General features: G+C 38.4%; 2 protein-coding genes across 2 annotated transcripts; both read right to left on the reverse strand.

The window, feature by feature from the left end:
• Positions 1-1,098: 1,098 nt before the first annotated feature.
• LOC145431504 (uncharacterized) lies at positions 1,099-17,828 on the reverse strand. The gene is made up of 3 exons (XM_080307386.1): positions 16,235-17,828; positions 11,106-12,152; positions 1,099-6,052 (listed from the first exon to the last, which is right to left on the reverse strand). The coding sequence occupies exons 1-3, from the start codon at positions 17,586-17,588 to the stop codon at positions 6,036-6,038; spliced, it is 2,418 nt and encodes an 805-aa protein (XP_080163512.1). The 5' UTR covers positions 17,589-17,828; the 3' UTR covers positions 1,099-6,035.
• Positions 17,829-18,106: 278 nt separating this feature from the next.
• On the reverse strand, positions 18,107-23,916 carry LOC113030154 (histone H4). Its single transcript, XM_080307394.1, has 2 exons — positions 23,437-23,916; positions 18,107-18,441 (listed from the first exon to the last, which is right to left on the reverse strand). Exons 1-2 carry the CDS (start codon positions 23,462-23,464, stop codon positions 18,158-18,160), a joined length of 312 nt encoding a protein of 103 aa, XP_080163520.1. The 5' UTR covers positions 23,465-23,916; the 3' UTR covers positions 18,107-18,157.
• Between the last annotated feature and the right edge of the window lie 123 nt (positions 23,917-24,039).

The following is a 24,039-nucleotide window of genomic DNA, read 5'->3' on the forward strand; positions in this document are numbered from 1 at the left end:
ACAAAATATGAACAAGCCTCCGGTGCCAAGTTAAACCAGGAAAAGACTGAAGGAGTGTGGTTTGGACAAAACTTGTCATGATCCTGGGTCCTTTTGACCCAGCGTTTTGTGTTTTCTCTTCTTGTGATTGTGGTTCTGTTCTTCCTCTGGTTAGTGTTTACTCTGTTCTGCCCATGTGTTCCTGTATCTAGTCCGCGTTTCTTAGTTTGTGTCCTTTCATGTGTAAGTTCCTGTTTTATTGTGAAGGTCTGCGTCTTATGTGAGTGTTTTCAGTTGCCTCCCTAGTCTCGTCACGTTAATCACTCCCAGCTGTGTCCCCCACCTGTGTGTAATCTCCCTGTGTTCTCTGAGTGTATTTAAGTTGTGTCTTCTGTCATAGTCGTTGCTGGTTCGTCTGTGTTGTTTTCCCTCGGTCTCCCTGCAGCTCTCCATGTGTATTTCCCCGGACCTCCCTGCATCTTCGTTTCTGGTTTGTTTTGTTAGTTTTACCCAGTTTAGGTTCCAGTTTCATGTTCCCAGTGCCTTTGTTGTTTGTATTTCCTTCATTAATAAATACTCACCTGCACCAGAGCTGCCGCGTCCTGGTCCTAAATAATTCCACACGGCTTGCAAACCGTGACAAAACTCAAAAGAACCTGTAATTGATTTAAACGCTAACAAAGAGATGAAGAATATAGGTATTTGGATTGTATTGTATTGTATTGTATCTTTATTTGTTTCAGACATATAAAACAAAAAACAATATATACACACTACATATATTTTCATTTACAGATACGAATATATATGTAGATATACACACACACACGTATGTGTTCAGATAAACAAAAAATATATAATGAAATAAAACAAAATCGTCTGACATAATGTAACAATGTTTGGTCTGAAAAGGAGTAGGAAGAAGTATGAACATACTTATTAATTCCTACCCCTGCTCAACATCTTATTGATCCCACATAATTCACCTAATTCCCATCATCACATACTCCACACGATACACGAGGAGAACCTATATAAACTTGGCTACCGTGATTGATATAATTTGGATATAATTTGATATTTTTATACATACAATGGGTGATCATCTTTATCGGTATCATATTCTTCCAAAATCAGTTTTCGAAGTATTTTCATGAACTTACTAATTCCTGAGCATTGCTGTAGATCTATAGTAAAACTATTCCACAGTTTTACCCCATAAATAGTGACACAAAAGGTTTTAACCTTTGACCGTGCTTTAAGAATCCTTAGATTCAATTTCCCCCTCAATTCATAGTCTCCTTCTCTGTCATAGAACATCCTCTGTATATTTCCTGGTAACATATTGTATCTGGCCTTGTACATAATTTTTGCAGTTTTATATTTTATAAGATCCATAAACTTCAGTATTTTTAATTTCAAAAACATGATGTTAGTATGGTCTCTAAATCCTGCTTTATTAATCATCCTGATTGCTTTTTTTTGAATTTTACATATTGGTTGAAGTGCAGTTTTATATGTGTTTCCCCAAATTTCCACACAGTATTCCAAATATGGCAATATAAGTGAACAATAAAGTACCCGGAGTGATTTGGAAGGCAAAAAATATTTAACTTTACTTAGTACGGAGATGCTTCTTGACAGTTTGGCTTGTATATGCTTTATGTGAGGTTTCCAGCAGATTTTGTTATCTATTATCACACCCAGAAATTTTGTATCCGAAACTTGCTCTATTTCAACATTGTTTACTAATAATTTTGCTCCTGCATCTTTTTTACAATTTCCGAATAACATAAATGTAGTTTTTTCCAAATTTAATGATAGCTTATTTCTATCAAACCATGTTTTCAGTTTAATCATTTAATCATCAATTTCCAAAAGCTGCTGTAAGTTCTCTCCAGCACAAAAAATATTTGTATCATCTGCAAATAGAATAAACTGTAGTATATCTGATGTTCTGCATATATCATTGATATAGAGGATAAACAGCTTTGGTCCCAATACTGACCCCTGCGGAACTCCACAAACAATGTCCACACACTCTGATTGATATTCCCCAATTTTCACAAATTGCTGCCTGTCTCTCAAATAACTCTTTACCCATTCTAACACCACTCCTCTAATGCCGTAGTACTCCAGTTTATCAAGTAATATGTCATGATTAATTGTGTCAAAAGCTTTTTTTAGGTCAATGAATACACTAACTATACATTGTCTTTTATCTATATTGTTGGTGATATTTTCGATCAGTTCCATTAATGCCAATGATGTTGATCTATTTGATCTGAAACCATACTGACTATCCATTATTATTTTGTGTTTATCTATAAATTTGTCAAGTCTATTACTAAAGACTTTTTCCAGTATTTTTGAAAATTGAGAAAGTAGAGAGACAGGCCTATAATTTGTGAATTGGTGTCTGTCACCATTTTTAAACAGTGGTGTTACTTTAGCTGTTTTCATTTGTTTTGGGAATGTACCAGTTTGTAAGGACAAATTGCAAATGTGTGTTAAGGGTTTGGAAATGCCCTCTATCACTCTCTTAACGATTTCCATATCAATGTCGTCAGAGTCTGTAGAGTTTTTTGTTTGTGATTTCCCAACAATATCAATGATTTCCATTTCTTCCACCACCGTTAAGAACATTGAATGAGGATTGCGGTCAATGAGTCTAGTTTCTTTCTCTACAGAATCTGTTATATCAGGAATTGTTTCAGCCAAGTCTGGCCCAACACTTACAAAGAATTTATTGAACTCATTTACCACATCTCTCATATTAGTAATATTTCTATCATTATTTGCGAAATACGAAGGATAGTCTGCCTGCCCCGAGCCCTTTTTGATGATGGTATTTAATGTTTTCCAGATCCCTTTAATATTATTTTTATTCATAATCAGTAATTTTTCATAGTATTCCTTTTTACATGACCTTAAAATACTCGTTAATTTATTTTTATATTTCTTGTATTTATTTTCAGCTTCTGTACTTCTGTTCATTATAAATTCTCTGTATAAGGTATTTTTCTTCTTACATGCATTTTGCAATCCTTTTGTAATCCATGGGCACTCTGCATATTTTTGTTTTTTACTATATTTCTTTACTGGGCAATGACTATTATATAACAGTTTAAATTTTCCTAAAAAAATCTCATAAGCTTTATCAAAATTTTTTTCCTTATACAGCATCTCCCATTCTTGCTTGAGTAAATCACTTTTGAATGCGTTTATTGACTCTTCTGTTCTCACTCGTTTGTATTTTATTGTGTTTTGCTGTTTAACCTTCCTGTAATTGCTGTTATACACTATAAAAACAGGTAGATGATCACTGATGTCATTAATTAGGAGACCACTTATGGTTCTATTTTCTATTTCATTAGTAAATATATTGTCTATCCGGTTGTTCAGTCTGACGTCACTAGCCGTGTCTGGGTCTAAACTCCGCTGCAGGTCCATATATCAAACGATCACTATGGGATTACTGAGAGTTGAAAAACTGTCTAAAGTCTTTCATCTTTAATAAAATGATCAGCGTTCTGCTCTACCAGGTGTAACAATTGAGTTTAACATCCAGGCATCCATGAAAACGGAATTTATGACATTTAACGGAGTTAGAAGTTAGCAGGGAGTTAGCTCGCTAGCTTCTATCTAAATGCAATATAGCATGTCCTGACTGCGGGTTTTGGAAACAAATTAAAACGTACAGCTCTGCTATCACTTCCAGCATAAATGAAGACAGAAAACTAAACAGCAGTGACGTTTGTAGGGTTACTGAAGTTGGGCTAGCTGGTATATAATGATGTGCTACGTGACCGCTAGCGACACAGCTATGTTAGCATAATATAAACAAGCTAACTTTTTTTCCACTTGATAAAAGTTAACGTGAGTGTTCTCGGTGGTCAGGAACAAATGTAATCGCATGGCAGGATGCTGTAAAAGGACCAAACTTCAGCCAGGAGAACAACTGAGATAATCCATCCACAATACGAGGTTAGTCATTCATATACTGCTGCATGGGCTGGGCTGTAGTTACATCCTAAGGTTTTAAAAACTGAGCTTAAATAAATGATTAGCGGTAATAAAAGCCGAGGGAGGTCAACAGTGGTCGCTGACTGTTTTAGGAGCTTTTTGAGATCAAATAGAAGAAAATACATAACATTAAACATGTTAACAACACAAAAGCCATATTAAACGCAGACTACTTTAGACCCGGAAGTAGGATTCGTCGCGTCATCACTGAACAACCGGATTAGGGTTGCCGACTGTGCTGTAATCCTGCTGGGCTTAGTGATCACTGGAAAAAGTCCCAAGCTATACATTGTATTAATAAATTCCTCTGTCGCTCTCTGCTTGTTTGGATTTAGTAGATCTATGTTAAAATCCCCACAAATGAACATGACTTTTTGATTTGTCCTAATGATGTTTTATCTACCCACTCCTTAAAAATTTCAATATTAGAACCTGGTGTTCTATATATACAGCTTACAATGACATTTTTCTCTTTTCCCATACTAATTTCTATTGTTACACACTCTAATATATTATCTACCGCCATCGTCATTTTTTCTACCATCTTGTATTTTAAATTTTTATCCACAAACAAGGCCACACCACCGCCATTCTTATTCTTTCTATTTGTAAGATTTAATTCATATCCATCTATTACAAAGTCCTCTCCTTTCTGTTTATTAATCCATGTTTCAGATACTGCAATCACACTGAATGGATGTGTAAATTTGCTTAAATATTCCCTTATTTTGTGAAAATTTGCATATAAACTTCTACTATTAAAGTGGATTATAGATATTTTGCCGTCGACCTTGACAGTTTTGTTGAATTGTTCTTCAGTATGATAGTAGCAGGTATTTTTGATGTTAAAAAAGTTCAGTTCTGCATCAATGTCCTGCTCTGTGAAGTGTGTTTTGTATTCCGTGTTTACTGGTGAATTTATCTCCTGATTAGCAATCCTTTGTGGTAGCAATGTATAATTCCCAGATAATGAATTAATTGATTGTTTCATCCTTGAATATGTTACGCTTTAGCTTCCGTTGTTGTCTTCTATTACCTGCTTTGATGACTGTAGATTGTTTGTCCCGCTCCTTGCCTTTGTAGTCAAGTGACCTGTTAATATTTTTCCAGATCCTGGATGCATTTGATGACCAGCACCTTGGCTTCCTCCGGTGTACCGTTGAGCTTTATAAATATTTTACAGTTTGCAGTCCAGGTGTTCTGAATTTTACCCAGTTTCTTTAGGTATCGTGCTTTCTTCGCTATGTCAGCATTGGATTTGGTTAGATGGTCATTCATGTAGACGTTCGATCCTTTTAGTTTCCTCCCCTGCTTCAGCAGTGCATTCTTGTGTTTCCTGTTTACAAATCTTATGATGATAGCTGGTTTATCACTAGCATTTCTCCTGGGCAAGGGGTGGCATGCCTCGATGTTATTACAGTCCAGGTCGATCCCTTTCGACTGCAAGAAACCAGCTACTTGTTGCTCCGCAGAGCTCCCATCCAGATCTCCTTGCTCCTCTTTACTGCCAGCAGTCACAGCCCGAGCATATGACCGGGGTTTTATGTACAGCCCTGTGATGATCACGTCGTTCATTCTGGTATATTGCTCCAGGTCCGCGACCCTGCTCTCCAGATAGACGATCCGTTTCTCCTTCTCTGCATTCTGGTTACGTAGCGACCTTATTTCCTCGACTAAGTCTAGGATATATTTCTGTTGTAGCTTGATAGCCGATGTTTCCTCAGTTAGAAAGTCCAATGACTTTTTGATGTCCTCAATTTCATCGGCGTTCGGTGTTCTCTTAGGCCCCATTGAGCTTGTTGTCTTGCTCGCTCCGTTCACCGTCTTGTCACTGTTGATTTACTTGTTGGTGCCTTGCTAGAGGATCCTGGGCCCAGTGGCTGCTGGAGGATCCTGGGCCTGGTGGAGCAGTAGGATCCTGGGCCTAGTGGCTGCTGGAAGAGCCTGGGCCTGGTGGCTGCTGGAGGATCCTGGGCCTGGTGGCTGCTGGAAGAGCCTGGGCCTGGTGGCTGCTGGAGGATCCTGGATTACTAAAAATGATCCATGTCTTTTGAATTGGAAAAAGAAAGAGAGTGAAATAGAGAATAAAATAGCTGAATGGGACAACAAAAATACAAACTATAAAGTGCGTGTGAATATTGTAAAAACATATGTAGTCTCAAAGTTACTTTTCCTAGCCACTGTCTTTCCCCCTCCTCAGAAAACTGTTATTAAATTAAGTAAATTGTGTACTAAATTGATTTGGTGGACAAACCGCGAAGTAACACAAAGGAAATTAATGTACAAAGGCAAAGAAAATGGAGGATTAGGAGCACCAGATCTCATTTTGGGGTATCATTTTGATGATTCCCTTTTTGAAAAATATATATAGCGCATTAGAGCGAAGCACCCACTGGATCCAAGGGGAAAACATGAAAGGGAGAGCCCGAACGGGAGTGTCATACTTTAAACTTGTGTTCGGGGATTTTGTAGATCAGTGTGTGGTTTAAATCTTTTACAATTAAACTCAAAACAAATATATAATAAAATCAATCTGGAAGAAAAAATGAAGGTATGATACGATGAAAAAGATGAAAATCAGAAAAAGCTGCGTTTTATTAATGTATATAATGCACCCGATCGAACGAAAAAGATGCAATTGCTGAAAAAAATGTATTTGTTAGAGATTGGTTTTAATATTATTTTATATGGAGATTTTAATATTGTTACTGAAGCGACTGACAGGATATCCAATGTTGAGTTTAGAGAATCGCGGCGAGAAAGTAAATTGTTGGTTCAAATTTCCTGTTGCTCCCATGAATTTTTGAACTATTGGAAACTGAATACATCTTTGTTAGCAGACGGGCTGCTTGTGTCTGAAGTTAAATCTGAAATTAAGAAAATATTACATCGTAAGATTTTTACTGCCTCTTTCTTGGAACTTCGGGAACTTCTTGAACGACGCATGTGTAAATTTTTTATATTTAAAGCGAGAGAATTAAATCATGCTAAGAATATGAAATACAATGAAGAAGTAAGTAGATATATATATATATATATAAGAAATAAGAAGGAGAAACAAGGAGAGGAGGAAAATCAAATGATATCTCTTAAGGAGAGTACTGATCGAGTCAATAGAGAAGTTTTATTTAATATCTTGAGATGTACTGAATTTTATGGGAATAACAACTATATGATTCTAAATAATCAAAAGAAACGTGGAAATGATTTCATTGTCTCAATTAAGGACAAACATGGAAAGTCAGTTTTTAAAGAAGAAGGGAAAAGACAAGTTATTAGGGACTATTGTTCAGAGATGTTTTCACCCATAGTTACAAACAGTGACGCTGTTAACAACCTTCTAAGTGAGGTTGAACCATTAAATTCTGTTATTTATGAAACCTTGGTTGGGGAAATTAAAAGAGAGGAAGTGGAATCAGTAATTGATCAACTTGGCATATTTGCTGCAAGTTGTTTTACAAGTAAATTTTGGGTTGTCAATCTTATATTTTCTTTTATCCCATTGGTTGATGTAAACCTATTGTTCAATCAGATGTAAGTAAGGTGTGATCTAAGTGAGGCGAAAGAAAAAAAAAACAACACTAACTAAGCTGGTGAGAGTCGGCAGCTGCACATTAGCGGAGGAGGTTGTATACCAGAGCTAACGGGAGAATAGTTCAACAATAGCCGTGGATGCAGAGTCTACGTTCCTGTTATGGACTGTTTTACCCTGTGATGATGGACCGAGAGGAATTCTCTGGACCCTTCTGCTGTGGATAGGATTTCCGTGGTTTCGTCCGAGTGTCCTCAGCAACCCGGCCATGCAGCTAATTCCAACCACGTTGCCGAGTGGAGGCCGCATGGTCACAGACCGAGCCTGCCCCTCAACTTGCCTTCGCAGTTAGCCCAAAGGATTTGTGAGTAGACTTGAGCAAGGGCATTTTATTTTCTGCTTGTTTAACAAGTGAAGCAGCCATTTATGTGTTTTCTGATCCCAACGAGCCCAAGCAACGACCAGGTCTGCAACGGTTTCAGTATATGAGCTCACAAAGGTTACAAATTTGAACGGAACTTAAAGGGGAGTAATTTGGATAAATGCGTTTTCTAAAACATTGAATGTGAGTTGTGAAGAAAAAAACACCCAATTTAATTGTAAGGAAACAGTTTAGAACTTGAAATATTGTATTTATTTTATTTAAATCATATTTTATTTGACTAAATTTTACATTTTGAATTTAAAGTTTTGTGTTGTGTCATAATTATTATTTACAGAGTTTATAAGTGGTAACGGTTACTAAAAAGTGAAAAGGGGCTTAACACATTAATCTTCACTAAGAATAATGGATTTATCTAAACAGAACTCACTGTTTCCACTGAGTGGAGGCACCACCAATATTAAAACTTCTAAGTACAAAGGTTAAAACTGGTTAATTATTGTTTCTCCTGTTTACCAGTAAAATTAAGTGACGTACCCAGGGCCCCGCTCATAGTACTATCACCACATTAACCGAGGGTTAATGTTAGGATGCCTGGGTCGTTGACCCAGGGTTTTTGAGTTTATTATATTATTTATCATTTCTAGTCTTTGGGTTTTTGTTAGAGTCATGTCTTATGGTTTATGTCTCTGTGTAATCCTTAGTTGCTGTCTCCCCTGTCTGCTATATCCCCGTGTCCAGTCAGTGTCTGTCTGCCCTGGTCCCACGTCTCTGTTCCCTCTGTTGTAGTGCCTGCCTGTGAGTCTGTGTCTGTAAGTTCAGTCTGTGTTATGTTTCCTGTTTTATTTTGAAGGTCCATGTCTCATGTTAATGTGTCTGGTTTTGCTTCCCCAGTTTCGTTAGGCCTGATTTGCCCCAGCTGTGTTTCCCTCCTGTTGTCCATTCCCTGATTGCTCCCTCTGTGTATTTAAGCCCTGTGTTTCAGTTTGTCGGTGTCATGATCTACCCTCATTTATGCTGTGTGGGCTGCCTGCTTGTTTATAAGTTTATTTGCATTTCTGTTATGTTTTGCCATCCAGCAATAAAAGCTCAGTTTGAAGTACACTTTTGCCTGCTGTGAGTCTGCACTTTGGGTCCACTACTCCTGCCTGCACACAGCGACACTTGACAGAAGATTGCGACCAGAACATGGACCCAGCAGATGTTGAACTGCACAAGCGCCGGCAGGTAGCTCTCTCCCAGCTAGAGGAGGAGCTCCGGTGGAGGCCATGGCTCACCCCCGACTACGGGCACATTTTTTCATGGGACTCGTTTAGCTCTGGGGGGGTCCCCAGAGTTGCCATGCTGCTTCACCTGCACTTGTGCTACCTACACTACAAGTGGGAGGTCTTCGTTTAACTTCAGACACACATTTCTTGCTGGAGCCACAGCGTTGCTCCTCCCGAGGAAAGCGGCGCCCACGCCACCGTCATATGGACAATTCTGAGCAACTTGTGGTGGTGAGTTGAAATGACTACCTTGCCCACACTCCTGAGCCAATAAACAGAAAGGACTATAATCTCACCTCAGACACCTTCGGGATCTCTTCTCGCGATGATGATTTGGATTGGAAGGCCAGTTTTGGTTAGCGCCTCACGAGCTAGTTAATGACAATATGCATTCCTCTGAGATTTTTAGTCCTAATACTGTTCATCGTGGTGGAAATAAGCTAAAGCCCACTTTTGCCAAGTCTTTTTTTTTTTTCTAAACCTGGCCACAAAGTCTGAGACTGAAAACTGTTAAATCAAAGACTGAGACTGCTAGACGTGGTGGTGGTAGGAAGCTAACAAGCATTTTTAGATGAGTCTGTTTGCTGAGCCTGCTCCTTCACCCCGTTGTGTTCCTGCTCCCAGTGCAGCTCAGGCCCAGCATTCCCCTGCACCTGTTTCAGTGCTTCGGGTGGGGGAGGCTGAGGTCCACCTGGTCCCTGCTCCGGTGTCCAGGCCGGCTGAGGCACTGCCTGTCGCTGCACCCGTACTAGCTCCTTCTTCTTTTGTTCTAAAGTCTTCCTCTTTCTCAGGTCTGTAAGGATATTTTTGCACACAGCAACGCTATCTATCATTTTTTGCTCAATGACCACCTTGGCTCTAGTTTTCCAAATGTGGGTGTTAATGACACACATAATAAGCCAAAAGAGGCGTCTTTTACTGTCATACATTTTTTCTTTAAACAGACCATATTTTATAGCTTGTATGTTATCAATTTCAAAACCCATTTTAGTCATCTGTCTGATTTCTACTGTTCTATAACAGGATAACAGTAAATGTTCAAGGGTTTCATCTTCGACACATCGTGGCATTGGACATTCTTTGGTGGTAACATAACAGCTCCACTGCACCACCGCTCTAACGGGGAGACATCCAACAGAAATCAACCACACCGTGTCTCTCATATTTTCAGAGATTAATTTGTCATATATATATATATATATATATATATACACACTACTAACAGGTATTCTTCTACACCCTTATATTTTATCTGTCCTTTATTTTTACTATTAATTATATTGTATACTTGTTTAGTGCATACTTGTGTCCAGTTAATGCTCAAGTCTTTCCACTGTTCCGTAGTGTCACCAAAAAGGAGCTTATAATAAGGTATATTGGATCTAGCCCTACCTTTTAGTTTTCCCCATTGTGCTTCGTTACCTCTAATCCACGGAGTTCCCCTATTAAGAGCGCTAAAAACATTTTTAATAAAAGGAATTCTCAAAGTGATACGGAGATCTGGCGCACCCAATCCACCACACTCTTTGTCTTTATACATTAAGGTTCGTTTCGTTACCTCACGGTTTGTTCCCCATATTAATTTAACACACTTTGTTTAAAAGTAAAAGTGATTTCTGAGGAGGAAAAACCGTGGCAAGGAAGAGAAGTTTAGATACTATATGGGTTTTAACTAATTATTGAGTGCCCTGGACACCACATTTGAGTTAGTGCAGATATATCATTGTCACTTTTCAGTCTCATCTCTTGTAGACAGAGAATATCATAATTTAGCTTTAATAAATTTTCAACTTTCCTTTTTCTTAGTCTTTCTGATTGTAACCCTCTAACATTCCACGTTATTATTTTAAGAGTCCTCATATTTATGTAATAGGAGGTTATTCGGTAGAGGGAGGGAACATTGTAGATTCAACATTACCTTGCGGAGGGCTGGATCGATCGTCTTTTCTCTTATCTCTGCCATAAGACGCCATCGAGACACTTCTTTTCCTTCCTCCTTTCGTTGTTTCATTGACCAATTCCTCCATCGCAGGATGCTGTTTGTTAAGAAAAATCCCTGTTTGTGGATCCACATCATCTTGTCCTGCAGGATCATCCGTAGGAGAAATCTCCACAGGAGTCAAAATGGGTGATTCTTCACTATCACTTGCACTTAAGTAGCTTTCTGATGAATTTTCTTCCTCTCTTTCCCTTCGCTTGTCATCGCTCTCACATTCCACATCAGAGGTTTGTGAGAAGGATTGGTCTCCCGGTTCTTCTCCACTTTTTACTGTTATTTCTTCAAGTTGTCTTGAGAGCATCAAATCCTCCTCTATGTTGTTATTGTCTGTCTGCGGCTCTGTTACTCCTGGAAGATTTGTTGTGGTACGATTACCGGGTTCTTGTCCTGAAGCAGCATCAGGGACAGCCAATGGATTTATTAGGGACACATTTCCATATGTAAGCCTTTCTTGTAGCGGGGCTGGATTTGAAGCTACTGGCAGCACTGAAGTGGTTGGAAGGTTTGTTCGAAAAGCACTCGTGGAGGGCTGCTGGGAAGCTTTAGTTATATTGGCGAAGGATTTGGGACATTTAAAGAAGGTGTGTCCCTTCAGTCCGCACAGGGAACACTCGCTGTCATTTTGGCATTCTTTAGCTTTATGACCCAACTCCTCGCATTTCCAGCACTTAAAGGTAGGACAGTCTCTTACTTGATGGTCTAGAGCTTGGCAGACGAAACATCTGTTTGCCTGTCCAGGATATATGACACGCCCATTAAAAGGGCCCAGAGAGATGGAGTTAGGGATGGAAACAATATGACCTGCTCCATCTCTCCGCATTCGTACTTTGAATTTTCTTACTCCGTACCATACCAGGTTGAACGTCTGGTGTCCTGGTGCAGCCACAACAACCTGGTGCTGAATGCCCAGAAGACAGTGGAGATTATTGTGGACTTCAGGAAGCACACAGCTTAAACACACAAGGGCTACAAGCAGAAGGGAAGGGATAAACTCAGGTGACGTTGCCACAAATACACATAATACAAGCACTATGCACAAATTATTCACATCTTATTTTACATATTACAATAGTAAAAGCTCCCACGGCAAGTCATTTCCTAATATCATATCTCTCGTTTTTCTTCTTCTCAGCTCAGTTGCAATGTTTTTACATACGGTGAAACTACTTATTTTACATAATGCCTTACAGGATATCTTTAAATGTGAACTACCCCTCGAGAGTAAGATTATGTTCTTTGGATATATACCTCAGGAATGGCCTAAATATGATAAACATTTAGTAAATATTCTACTGGTGGCCTGTAAAAAGAGTATCACCAGAAAATGGTTATCCCCGGAGAGTCCAAACATAAGTACATGGATGGAAATCACAATGGAAATCTATAACATGGAAAAGATAACAGCTTCTGTTAACCACAAGCTGGAGAAATTTACATCATACTGGGAAAACTGGGTCAAATATATCACACCTCATAGGCCAGATTTTATTTTTACAAACCAATAACTGATGTATGAGAGTATATATTTATAGGATCACCCCCTACCAACACATCCGTTTTGTTTTGTTGTTGTGTTGTTTTGTTTTGTTTGTTGGTTTTGTTTGTTTTCTTATTTCGGATTATGTGATTGTTTCAATTGCTTCTATAGTTGTAAATATTCTTTATGACTTGGATGTAAATTAAAATACTATTTTGGTATCTCAGGCAGATAACCTAAGCAAGAAGTATGCTTACATGATGTACATACTGTGAATGCCTGTTTTTGAAACCTTAATAAAAAAATATAAATCAAAAAAGAAGAAACTACTTATTTTTTTGTTCTATAACACCTTTAGCCCTTGTTTTCCATATGTGTACATTCATAATACACATCACCAGCCAAAACAATCTTTTATTTTCACTCATCTTTTCTTTAAACAAACCATATCTTACTGATTTTATATTATTTTCAATATTAAAACCTAGTTTTTCCATCCTCATTTCAACCGTCCTGTAACACGATATCAATAGATGATCAAGACTTTCGTCTTCATCACAATTCTCCATAGGGCATTTCTTAGTAATAACGAAGCAACTCCACAGAACCACAGCTCTTACTGAGAGACGTCCGACAGAGATAAGCCACACTATCTCTCATGTTCCTAGATATTACTTTATCATATGTTTAACTATTTTCTGATTTTCTTCTTTTTCCACAGCCTTATATTGTATCATACCTTCATTTTTTTAGATTGATTTTATTATATATTTGTTTTGAGTTTAATTGTAAAAGATTTAAGTCATCCAATTTCCACTGATCCACAAGATCCCCAAACACAAGTTTAAAGTATGGCACTCCCGTTCGGGCTCTCCCTTTCATTTTTTTCCACAAAGATTTCTTCCCTTGGATCCAGTGGGTGCTTCGCTCAAATGCGCTATATACATTTTTTAGAAAAGGAATCATCAAAATAACGCTAAGATCTGGCGCTCCTAATCCTCCATTTTCTTTTCCTTTATACATTAATTTCCTCTGTGTTACTTCGCGGTTTGTCCCCCAAATCAATTTGGTACACAATTTACTTAATTTAATAACAGTTTTGTGAGGAGGGGGAAAGACAGTAGCCAGAAACAACATCTTTGAGACTACATGTGTTTTCACGATATTCACACGCGCTTTATAGTTTGTATTTTTATTGTCCCATTTAGCTACTTCGTTTTCTATTTCACTCTCTTTCTTTTTCCAATTCAAAAGACATGGATCATTTTTAGTAATCCAAATACCTAAAATCTTCATCTCCTTGTTAGTTTTTAAATCAATTACAGGTTCTTTTAAGTTTTTTCCAAACCAAACTCCTTCGGTCTTTTCCTGGTTTAGCTTAGCACCAGAAGCTTGTTCGTATTTTGTTAGCAAATCCTTAAGTATTGATAGCTCCTTTTGATCTTTAATAATTACAGAGACATCATCCGCATAAGCAAGGGCTGTCACCTTGTAGGTGTCATTTAGGATGTATCCAGTAAAACGGCTATCACTATTGATTGTTTTAAGTAATGGATTTATTGCTAGAACATATAAGGCTGCGCTTAAAGGACATCCTTGTTTCACTCCACATTCGACATGGAAGGGTTCGGTCAGTCTTCCGTTTACTTTAATCTGGACAAGGGATTTTTTATATAATACTTTAATCATGGAGATGAAGGTTTCAGGCATATTATATGCTTTCATTACTTCCCACAAATAAGAGTGGGAGATGTAATCAAAAGCTTTCCTTTGGTCGAGACTTAAAATAAAAAATTCTGTATCTTTTCTACTGTAAATTATTTCACGCAGAGTACATAAATTATCCCACATCAGCCGACCTTTTATTGCACATGTTTGCTCTTTTTCTATAATTTTATCTAATACCTCTTCAAACCTATTCATAATTATTTTAGCAAATATTTTGTAATCAACATTCATTATTGTCAATTGTCTATAATTATTTATATTATCTCTTTCCCCTTTCTTATATAGCAAACACATTAATCCATTATAAAAGGAGTCACCCAAAGTTCCCTCATGCATGCCTTCATTAAAAACAGTGGCTAAAAATTTGGATATTTCATTCACAACTATTTTATAAAATTCGGACGGAAGCCCATCTAAACCAGGGGTTTTGTTTATGTTTAACTGACTGATCGCACATTCTACCTCCTCTTTAGTAATATTTCCTAAAAGTGAGGTATATTGGATGGAGTCCAGAGGCTCTATTTTACTTAACAAATATTTTACTGCACTTGTTTTTGTAGATAACGGAGAGAACATATGGGCACATAGCCTTCTGATAACTCGCCTTTTATCTACTTCTTTTACGAAGGAGTTTCCTCCCTCATCTCTTATAGAAGAAATGAAATCATTATTACGTTTCTTTTGGTTAGCACCAATCATATAATCTTTATTACCATTTATATCACCTCCCATTGTTTTTTGTATGTTAAATAATATTTCATTATTTACTTTTTCAATACTAACTCTAAGTTCTTCAGTCTGGTTCTCTTCATCCTCTTTTCTAAATGTTTTATTCTTCAACAATATGTATTGATTTACTTGTTCGTTATACTTTATATTTTTTGCATAATTTATTTCTCTACATTTAAATTTAAAAAAATTTCGCATCCGTTCTTTCAGTATCTCCCACAATTGTATATCAGATGTTGTGAGTTTTTTAAGTTGCAAAACTTTCACAATTTCTACCTTTAATTCCAAAACTAGTGCCCCGTCACTTAGACAGCTCGTATTTAATTTCCAATAAGTGGAAGGGGGGTCAGTGCCACACAAAATCGTAGCTCTGACTACCTTATGATCAGAGAAATCAGTTACGAAATCATTATATCTTAAAGCTACAATCTCGGAAGATATATAAATCCTATCTATTCTAGTTTTAGAGGATGAGTCAAACCTTGTAAAATGAATTGTCTGAGGGTTTAAGATCCTATATAAATCCCTAAGAGATGCGTCATTACATATTTGTGTAAGTAATTTGCCTTCCCTGGACTCTTTGAAAATCGTACTAGCAATCCTATCATTCTCTTCCGTAACCATATTAAAATCCCCACATAGAACAGTATTAAACCCACATTCCAACAAATGTCTCATTTTCTTTAGTTATTGCATTTTCTTTGTTCTTTCTGGTGCGGTATACACATTAATTAACCGAAATTTTTGTCCACCATAATGGCAATCAACAAGTAAAAGCCGTCCTGGTATTATATCTCTTTTCTTTATGATGTTCACATGAGTGTTTTTGAAGAAAAAGCCCACCCTGTCTGCACTATCTTCCCCTATTGAGACTACTGAGTGGCTTGGACCCCATAATTTAATCAGTTCTTCAATATCTTCCTTGGTTTTCAATCTTAATTCTTGTAGGCATAATATGTCATAGTCCAGTTTTTGCAGAAAAAGCACTTTCTTCTTCCTTAGTCTTTCTGATTGTAACCCTCTAACATTCCATGTTATTATTTTAAGAGTACTCATATTTATGTAATAGGAGGTTATTCGGTAGAGGGAGGGAACATTGTAGATTCAACATTACCTTGCGGAGGGCTGGATCGATCGTCTTTTCTCTTATCTCTGCCATAAGACGCCATCGAGACACTTCTTTTCCTTCCTCCTTTCGTTGTTTCATTGACCAATTCCTCCATCGCAGGATGCTGTTTGTTAAGAAAAATCCCTATTTGTGGATCCACATCATCTTGTCCTGCAGGATCATCCGTAGGAGAAATCTCCACAGGAGTCGAAATGGGTGATTCTTCACTATCACTTGCACTTAGGTAGCTTTCTGACGAATATTCATCCTCGCTTTTCCGTCGCTCGTCATCGCTCTCACATTCCACATCTGAGGTCTGTGAGAAGGATTGGTCTCCCGGTTCCTCTCCACCTCCAACTGCCATTTCTTCGGGTTGTCTTGAAGGCGTCAAATCCTCCTTTATGTTGTTATTGTGTGTCTGCGGCTCCGTTACTTCCGGAAGATTTGTTGTGTTACAACTGCCTGGTTCTTGTCCTGAGGCAACATCTGAGACAGCCAAAGGATTTATCAAGGACACATTTCCATGTGTAGGCCTTTCTTGTAGCGGGGCTGGATTTGAAGCTACTGACAGCGCTGAGGTGGTTGGAAAATCCGTGCGATAAGCACTCGTGGAGGGCTGCTGGGAAGCTTTAGTCATATTTGCAAAGGATTTGGGACATTTAAAGAAAGTGTGTCTTTTCGCACCACAGAGGGAGCACTCACTTTCGTTTTGGCAAATGTTAGCCTTGTGGCCCAACTCACCACATTTCCAACATCTGATAGTGGGGCATTCTCTCGCCTGATGGTCTGGACCTTGGCAGATAAAGCACCTCGCCGATTGGCCAGGATAAATAATCCTGCCATTGTAGGGGCCCAACGAGATGGAATTAGGGATGGAGATTATATGTCCAGCTTCATCTCTACGCATCCGAACTTTGTATTTTTGGACTCCATACCAGAATCCGAATTTATCTACTGGCTTGACTGGGGGTTGAAGAATCTCGCAGTACCTTTTAAGATATAGCTCGATGTCTTGGTCTGGAATCCTTCCAGTCCAGAATTTAACAATAAGAGTCACTACCTCTACCTGGACAGAAGACTCCACTTGCCAGTCTTTCCATTTCGGATGTGAAGCGTTGGAAAAAGAAATCTCCAAGAAGCGACGTAAGGGCGCCTCTTGGGTGAAACACAGCTCAAAGTCCCGTTTATTGGGCAGAGCAATGAAAGAGTATATGTCCTGCACATTCAGCCAAGATGTTTGCAATAACAGCTCTTCAGCAACATAATCACGGGTCGGGGGGTCCCCGTCTCCGATGAATTTAAGTCTCACCCATAAATTGCTGAAGTTTGAAGCAAAAGGTAATGGGGCATACGGGGGCATGGTTACAATACTAATAACCCTTGCCACCTTTGCCGCGTCCACTCATTTTCTCGAAGCCGTGTAGAAACACTACATTACATTAGGAAATTGCTGCGGTGCTTCAGTGCAAACATACTGTTATAAATTAAGCTTAAATAGACCTGAAAATAAATATGAGAATAAGAATTAAAAGTGCTAAGTAGATAGATATATACATGAGTGCAGGTGGTGATCAGTGCCAAACATGGAATGATGCAGTGCCAGTCCAGGATGAACCCTGCCTCACAACCAGGAATAACCTCCAGAGTCGGACACTATTAAAGAACAGTGTAGTTAGCTTATTCACCTACTCAGATTTCATATTATAGCTCTGAACACCAATTAAAACAAGAGCTCTTATTTAATAGAGCCATGCGTTATCGTAACATAAAGCCTTCCACCATCTAAAATGTATGTCAGCATATATGTCCAGAGCAAAAGAACATAAAACCATATAATCAAAGGTTACAACATCTACAACCAAAGCTCTTAAAGGGAGGTGTGTGGCTCTTAAAAGAGCCGTTGAGTTCTTTCAGTTGGTGTGAATGAGTTTAACCGCCGAAGCCGTACAGAGTGCGGCCCTGTCTCTTCAGAGCGTACACCACGTCCATGGCGGTCACGGTCTTCCTCTTGGCGTGCTCGGTGTAAGTGACGGCGTCACGGATCACGTTCTCCAGGAACACCTTCAGCACACCGCGGGTCTCCTCGTAGATCAGACCCGAGATACGCTTCACTCCGCCACGACGAGCAAGACGGCGGATGGCGGGTTTGGTGATTCCCTGGATGTTATCGCGGAGAACTTTACGGTGACGCTTGGCGCCTCCCTTTCCGAGTCCTTTGCCTCCCTTGCTTTTTTTTTTTTTTTTTTTTATTAAAAAATCACTTTATTTAAATATCAAAATTCACAATTACAAATACACATAATACAAGCACCATGCACAAATTATTCACATCTTATTTTACATATTACAATAATAAAAGCTCCCACGGCAGGTCTTTTCCTAACCACCCTTGCTATCTCTTAATAATTTACAATAGATACATTAATACAAAAGTTAAATAATACAACAGTTAAATTAATCAAACATATTAACATTAGTTATATCTTCAAAAGGTCCCAAAGTAAAGGGCTATTCTTTTTTTGTTCTAAAGTCTTCCTCCTTCTCAGGTCTGTAAGGATATTTTTGCACACAGCAACGCTATCTATCATTTTTTGCTCAATGACCACCTTGGCTCTGGTTTTCCAAATGTGGGTGTTAATGACACACATAATAAGCCAAAAGAGGCGTCTTTTACTGTCATACATTTTTTCTTTAAACAGACCATATTTTATAGCTTGTATATTGTTGTCAATTTCAAAACCCATTTTAGTCATCTGTTGTCTGATTTCTACTGTTCTATAACAGGATAACAGTAAATGTTCAAGGGTTTCATCCTCGACACACCGTGGCATTGGACATTCTTTGGTGGTAACATAACAGCTCCACTGCACCACCGCTCTAACAGGGAGGCGTCCAACAGATATCTACCACACAGTGTCTCTCATATTTTCAGAGATTAATTTGTCGTAGATATTTTTAACTACTAGCGGGCATTCTTCTACGCCCACGCCCTTATATTTTATCTGTCCTTCATTATTTTTACTGTTAATTATATTGTATACTTGTTTAGTGGATACTTGTGTCCAGTTAATATTAAGGTCTTTCCACTGTTCCGTAGTGTCGCCAAAGAGGAGTTTATAATACGGCATATTGGATCTAGCCCTACCTTTTAGTTTTCCCCATTGTACTTCGTTACCTCTAATCCATGGGGTTCTCCTATCAAGAGCGCTAAACACATTTTTAATAAAAGGAATCCTCAAAGTGATACGGAGATCTGGCGCACCCAATCCACCACACTCTTTGCCTTTATACATTAAAGTTCGTTTCGTAACCTCACGGTTTGTTCCCCATATTAATTTAACACACAGTTTGTTTAAGAGTAAAAGTGATTTGTGAGGAGGAGGAAAAACTGTGGCAAGGAAGAGAAGTTTAGATACTATATGGGTTTTGACTATATTTACTCGCGCTTTATAGTTAGTATTTTTATTTTCCCACTTAGCAACTTCTTCTTTAATTTCGCATTCCTTTTTAGACCAGTTTAACAAACAGGGGTCTCCTTTGTTGATCCAAATTCCCAAGACTTTCATTTCGTCATTTACTTGTATGTTTATTTTCGGCTTTTGCAGTGAGGAACCAAACCACACGCCTTCTGTTTTTTCTGGGTTTAATTTTGCCCCTGATGCCAATTCATATTGTTTGAGGTGAGAAAATAACCTGTCCAACTCATCCTGGTTCCTAATAATAACTGTAACATCGTCGGCATAAGCCATAGCTGTCACTCTATAGCCATCATTAAAACAGTAACCTTTAATATTAGTGTCTTTATTAATTAGTTTCAATAAGGGATTGATGGCTAAAACATACAAAGCAGCGCTTAGCGGGCATCCCTGTTTCACTCCACACGAAGCATGGAATTGTTCGGTCAAACTTCCATTTACCTTGACTTGTATGATGGATTTTTTATATAACAATTTTACCATGGCGATGAAACTGTCCGGCATCCCATAGGCTTTCATAACTGCCCATATATACGAATGAGAAAGATAATCAAATGCTTTCCTTTGATCTAAGCTAAGAATAAAAAAGTCAGAGTCTCTTCTGGAGTATATTACCTCTCTTAGGGTGCACAGATTATCCCACATCTGGCGACCTTTTATAGCACATGTCTGTTCCCTCACAATAATTTTATCTAATATATCTTCTAGTCTATTCATTATTATTTTAGCTAATATTTTATAATCAACATTCATTATTGTTAGTTGTCTATAATTATTTATATCACTTTTATCTCCTTTTTTATATAATAAACACATCAGGCCAGAATAGAAAGACTCACATAATACTCCTTTTTTAAGCCCTGAATTCAAAGTTAAGGTTAAAAGTTCATTTACTTCTGCTATGCCCAGCTTGTAGAACTCAGCTGGGAGACCATCTAATCCTGGAGTTTTATTATTATTCAGTTGCTCGATAGCAGCTGCAACCTCTTCTTTTCTTATCGCCCCAAGGAGTGAATCAAAAACAGAAGGTTCAAAAGGTTCAATAACACTTAACAATGATCGTAAAGCATTACTGTCTGAAGGTAATGTAGAAAACATGGAAAGGCATTGTTCTCTGACAACGTATCTTTTCTCACTCTCATTGGCGGTTAATTTTCCACTTCCATCCCTAATAGAGGGGATAAAGTTGCTACCACGTCTCTTCTGACCAGTGACAATCGCAAAGTCAGTATTTCCGTTTTCATCACACCCTGCTGTTATCTGCATATTAAATAATAATTCTTTATTTATCAATTCTATTTCTTTTTTCAACTCATCCATCTGATGTTCCTCTTCTTCGTTTCTTTTTTTATACTTTAGACTTATATATGCTTTTACATCTTCATTATATTTCATATTCTTGGCATGATTTAACTCCCGACATTTAAATTTGAAGAAATCTTTCAATCGGCTTTTAAGCAAATCCCACAGTTCTATCTCAGAACTTACCAGAACTCTTAATTGTAATATTTTTTTAATTTCACATTTTAGTTCTTGTATTAGCGCCAAATTCCTCAAACACGTATTTAATTTCCAATAGTTTTTAGGATAGTCAAGACCACACTGCATTGTGGCTTTAACAATCATGTGATCAGATAGATCAGTCATATAGGTGTCATAGTTAAGGGCGTGTATTGAAGAAGAAATATAAATCCTATCTATTCTAGTCTTGACATTTGTGTCAAATCTAGTATAATGGATCTTTGTGGGATGTAATATTCTATAGAGATCTCTAAGGGAAGCATCTGCGCAAACCTGCGCTAAAAATTTACCTTCACGATTGACCTTAAAAGGCGTTGTAGCAACTCTATCACTTTCCTCTGTTACAATATTAAAATCGCCACACATTATTAAATCAAAACCCACTTCCAAGAGCTGCTTCATTTTTTTTAACAGCCTCATTTTCTTTGTCCTTTCAGGTGCAGTGTAAACATTGATGATCCGCATCTTCTGTCCATGATAAAAACAGTCAACTAAAAGAAGTCTTCCAGGGATAATGTCTCTTCGTTTTATTATATTCACATTTGAGTCTTTAAAAAAGATACCAACTCCATCTGCACTATCCTCCCCGATTGAAATTATTGAGTGCCCCGGACACCACATTTGAGTTAGTGCAGATATATCATTGTCACTTTTCAGTCTCATCTCTTGTAGACAGAGAATATCATAATTTAGTTTTGATAAATTTTCAACTTTCCTTTTTCTTAGTCTTTCTGATTGTAACCCTCTAACATTCCATGTTATTATTTTAAGAATACTCATATTTATGTATTAGAAGGGTTATTCAGTAGAGGGAGGGAACATTGTAGATTCAACATTACCTTGCGGAGGGCTGGATCGATCGTCTTTTCTCTTATCTCTGCCATAAGACGCCATCGAGACACTTCTTTTCCTTCCTCCTGTCGTTGTTTCATTTACCAATTCCTCCATCGCAGGATGCTGTTTGTTAAGAAAGATCCCTATTTGTGGATCCACATCATCTTGTCCTGCAGGATCATCTGTAGGAGAAGTCTCCACAGGAGTCGAAATAGGTGATTCTTCACTATCACTTGCACTTAGATAGCTTTCAGATGAATTTTCTTCCTCGCTTTCCCTTCGCTCGTCATCACTCTCACATTCCACATCAGAGGTTTGTGAGAAGGATTGGTCTCCTGGTTCCTCTCCACCTCCAACTGCCATTTCTTCGGGTTGTCTTGAAAGCGTCAAATCCTCTTTTATGTTGTTATTGTGTGTCTGCGGCTCCGTTACTCCCGGAAGATTTGTTGTGTTATGACTGCCTGGTTCTTGTCCTAAGGCAGCATCTGAGACAGCCAATGGATTTATCAAGGACACATTTCCATGTGTGGGCCTTTCCTGTAGCGGAGCTGGATTTGAAGCCACTGACAGCGCTGAGGTGGTTGGAAAGTTCGTGCGAAAAGCACTCGTGGAGGGCTGCTGGGAAGCTTTAGTCATATTTGCAAAGGATTTGGGACATTTAAAGAAAGTGTGTCCTTTCGCACCACAGAGTGAGCACTCACTTTCGTTTTGGCAAATGTTAGCCTTGTGGCCCAACTCACCACATTTCCAACATCTGATAGTGGGGCATTCTCTCGCCTGATGGTCTGGACCTTGGCAGATAAAGCACCTTGCCGATTGGCCAGGATAAATAATCCTGCCATTGTAGGGGCCCAACGAGATGGAATTAGGGATGGAGATTATATGTCCAACTTCATCTCTACGCATCCGAACTTTGTATTTTCGGACTCCATACCAGAATCCGAATTTATCTACTGGCTTGACTGGGGGTTGAAGAATCTCGCAATACCTTTTAAGATATAGCTCGATATCTTGGTCTGGAATCCTTCCAGTCCAGAATTTAACAACAAGAGTCACTACCTCTACCTGGACAGAAGACTCAACTTGCCAGTCTTTCCATTTCGGATGTGAAGCGTTGGAAAAAGAGATCTCCAAGAAGCGACGTAAGGGCGCCTCTTGGGTGAAACACAGCTCAAAGTCCCGTTTATTGGGCAGAGCAATGAAAGAGTATATGTCCTGCACATTCAGCCAAGATGTTTGTAATAACAGCTCTTCAGCAACATAATCACGGGTCGGGGGCTCCCCGTCTCCGATGAATTTAAGTCTCACCCATAAATTGCTGAAGTTTGAAGCAAAAGGTAATGGGGCATACGGGGGCATGGTTACAAAACTAATAACCCTTGCCTCCCTTGCCCCTTCCACTCATGGTTATAGTTTCTTTGACCGAACAAAGACGAATGAAAGTCAGTGACACAGGTCCTGTGTCTTTATGTATGCTCTGAGGACGTAAAAGAAAACGGTACGAACGAGTTTCGCTGGGCGGATCGAAGCTCTGTGGCTCCGCCCACTCTTCGGTTGTCCAAATGTTGACATTTTAATCTAGTTCACTTAAAAAAAAAAAAAAAAAACACCACATGATCACTAGAATCTTTAGTTCATATTAAACACTGATCAACTGTAAAACGCCAAGTTTTTTTTCAAAGTATATTAGGTAGTTCGAAAAATATATATATGAAGTGCACTAGTCTGTAATTCGCTCAGTTTGGGATAACAAAACATTAGATGTGCTTTGTGGTCACGCACAATGTACATTGTGTATGTATAACGCAACTGAAGGGAGGGGAGAGAACACGCGCGCGCACACACACACACACACGATATAATCGCGCTGTTTTACAACATAAAACAAATACTTGATTTTGTCTGTTTGCTTTTGACTTTGAAGTACTACACAGTTTTCAACAGTTCGTGTTACTTTAAAACTTTGTGTGGACATGTGCT

This window comes from Astatotilapia calliptera, chromosome 10 (genome assembly GCF_964374335.1).
Source record: "Astatotilapia calliptera chromosome 10, fAstCal68.1, whole genome shotgun sequence".
In the NCBI taxonomy this organism is placed as follows: domain Eukaryota; kingdom Metazoa; phylum Chordata; class Actinopteri; order Cichliformes; family Cichlidae; genus Astatotilapia; species Astatotilapia calliptera.

Excerpts from the sequence above, each read along its gene's own strand:
- LOC145431504 (XM_080307386.1), bottom strand. The coding sequence starts at position 17,588 with ATGCCCCCGTATGCCCCATTACCTTTTGCTTCAAACTTCAGCAATTTA. Across the intron at positions 12,153-16,234 it reads TCGATCCAGCCCTCCGCAAG|CCCTTGTGTGTTTAAGCTGT; the intron begins GTAATGTTGAAT and ends TTCTGCTTGTAG.
- LOC113030154 (XM_080307394.1), bottom strand. The coding sequence starts at position 23,464 with ATGAGTGGAAGGGGCAAGGGAGGCAAGG. Across the intron at positions 18,442-23,436 it reads AAGGGGCAAGGGAGGCAAGG|GACTCGGAAAGGGAGGCGCC; the intron begins GTTATTAGTTTT and ends AGGGAGGCAAAG.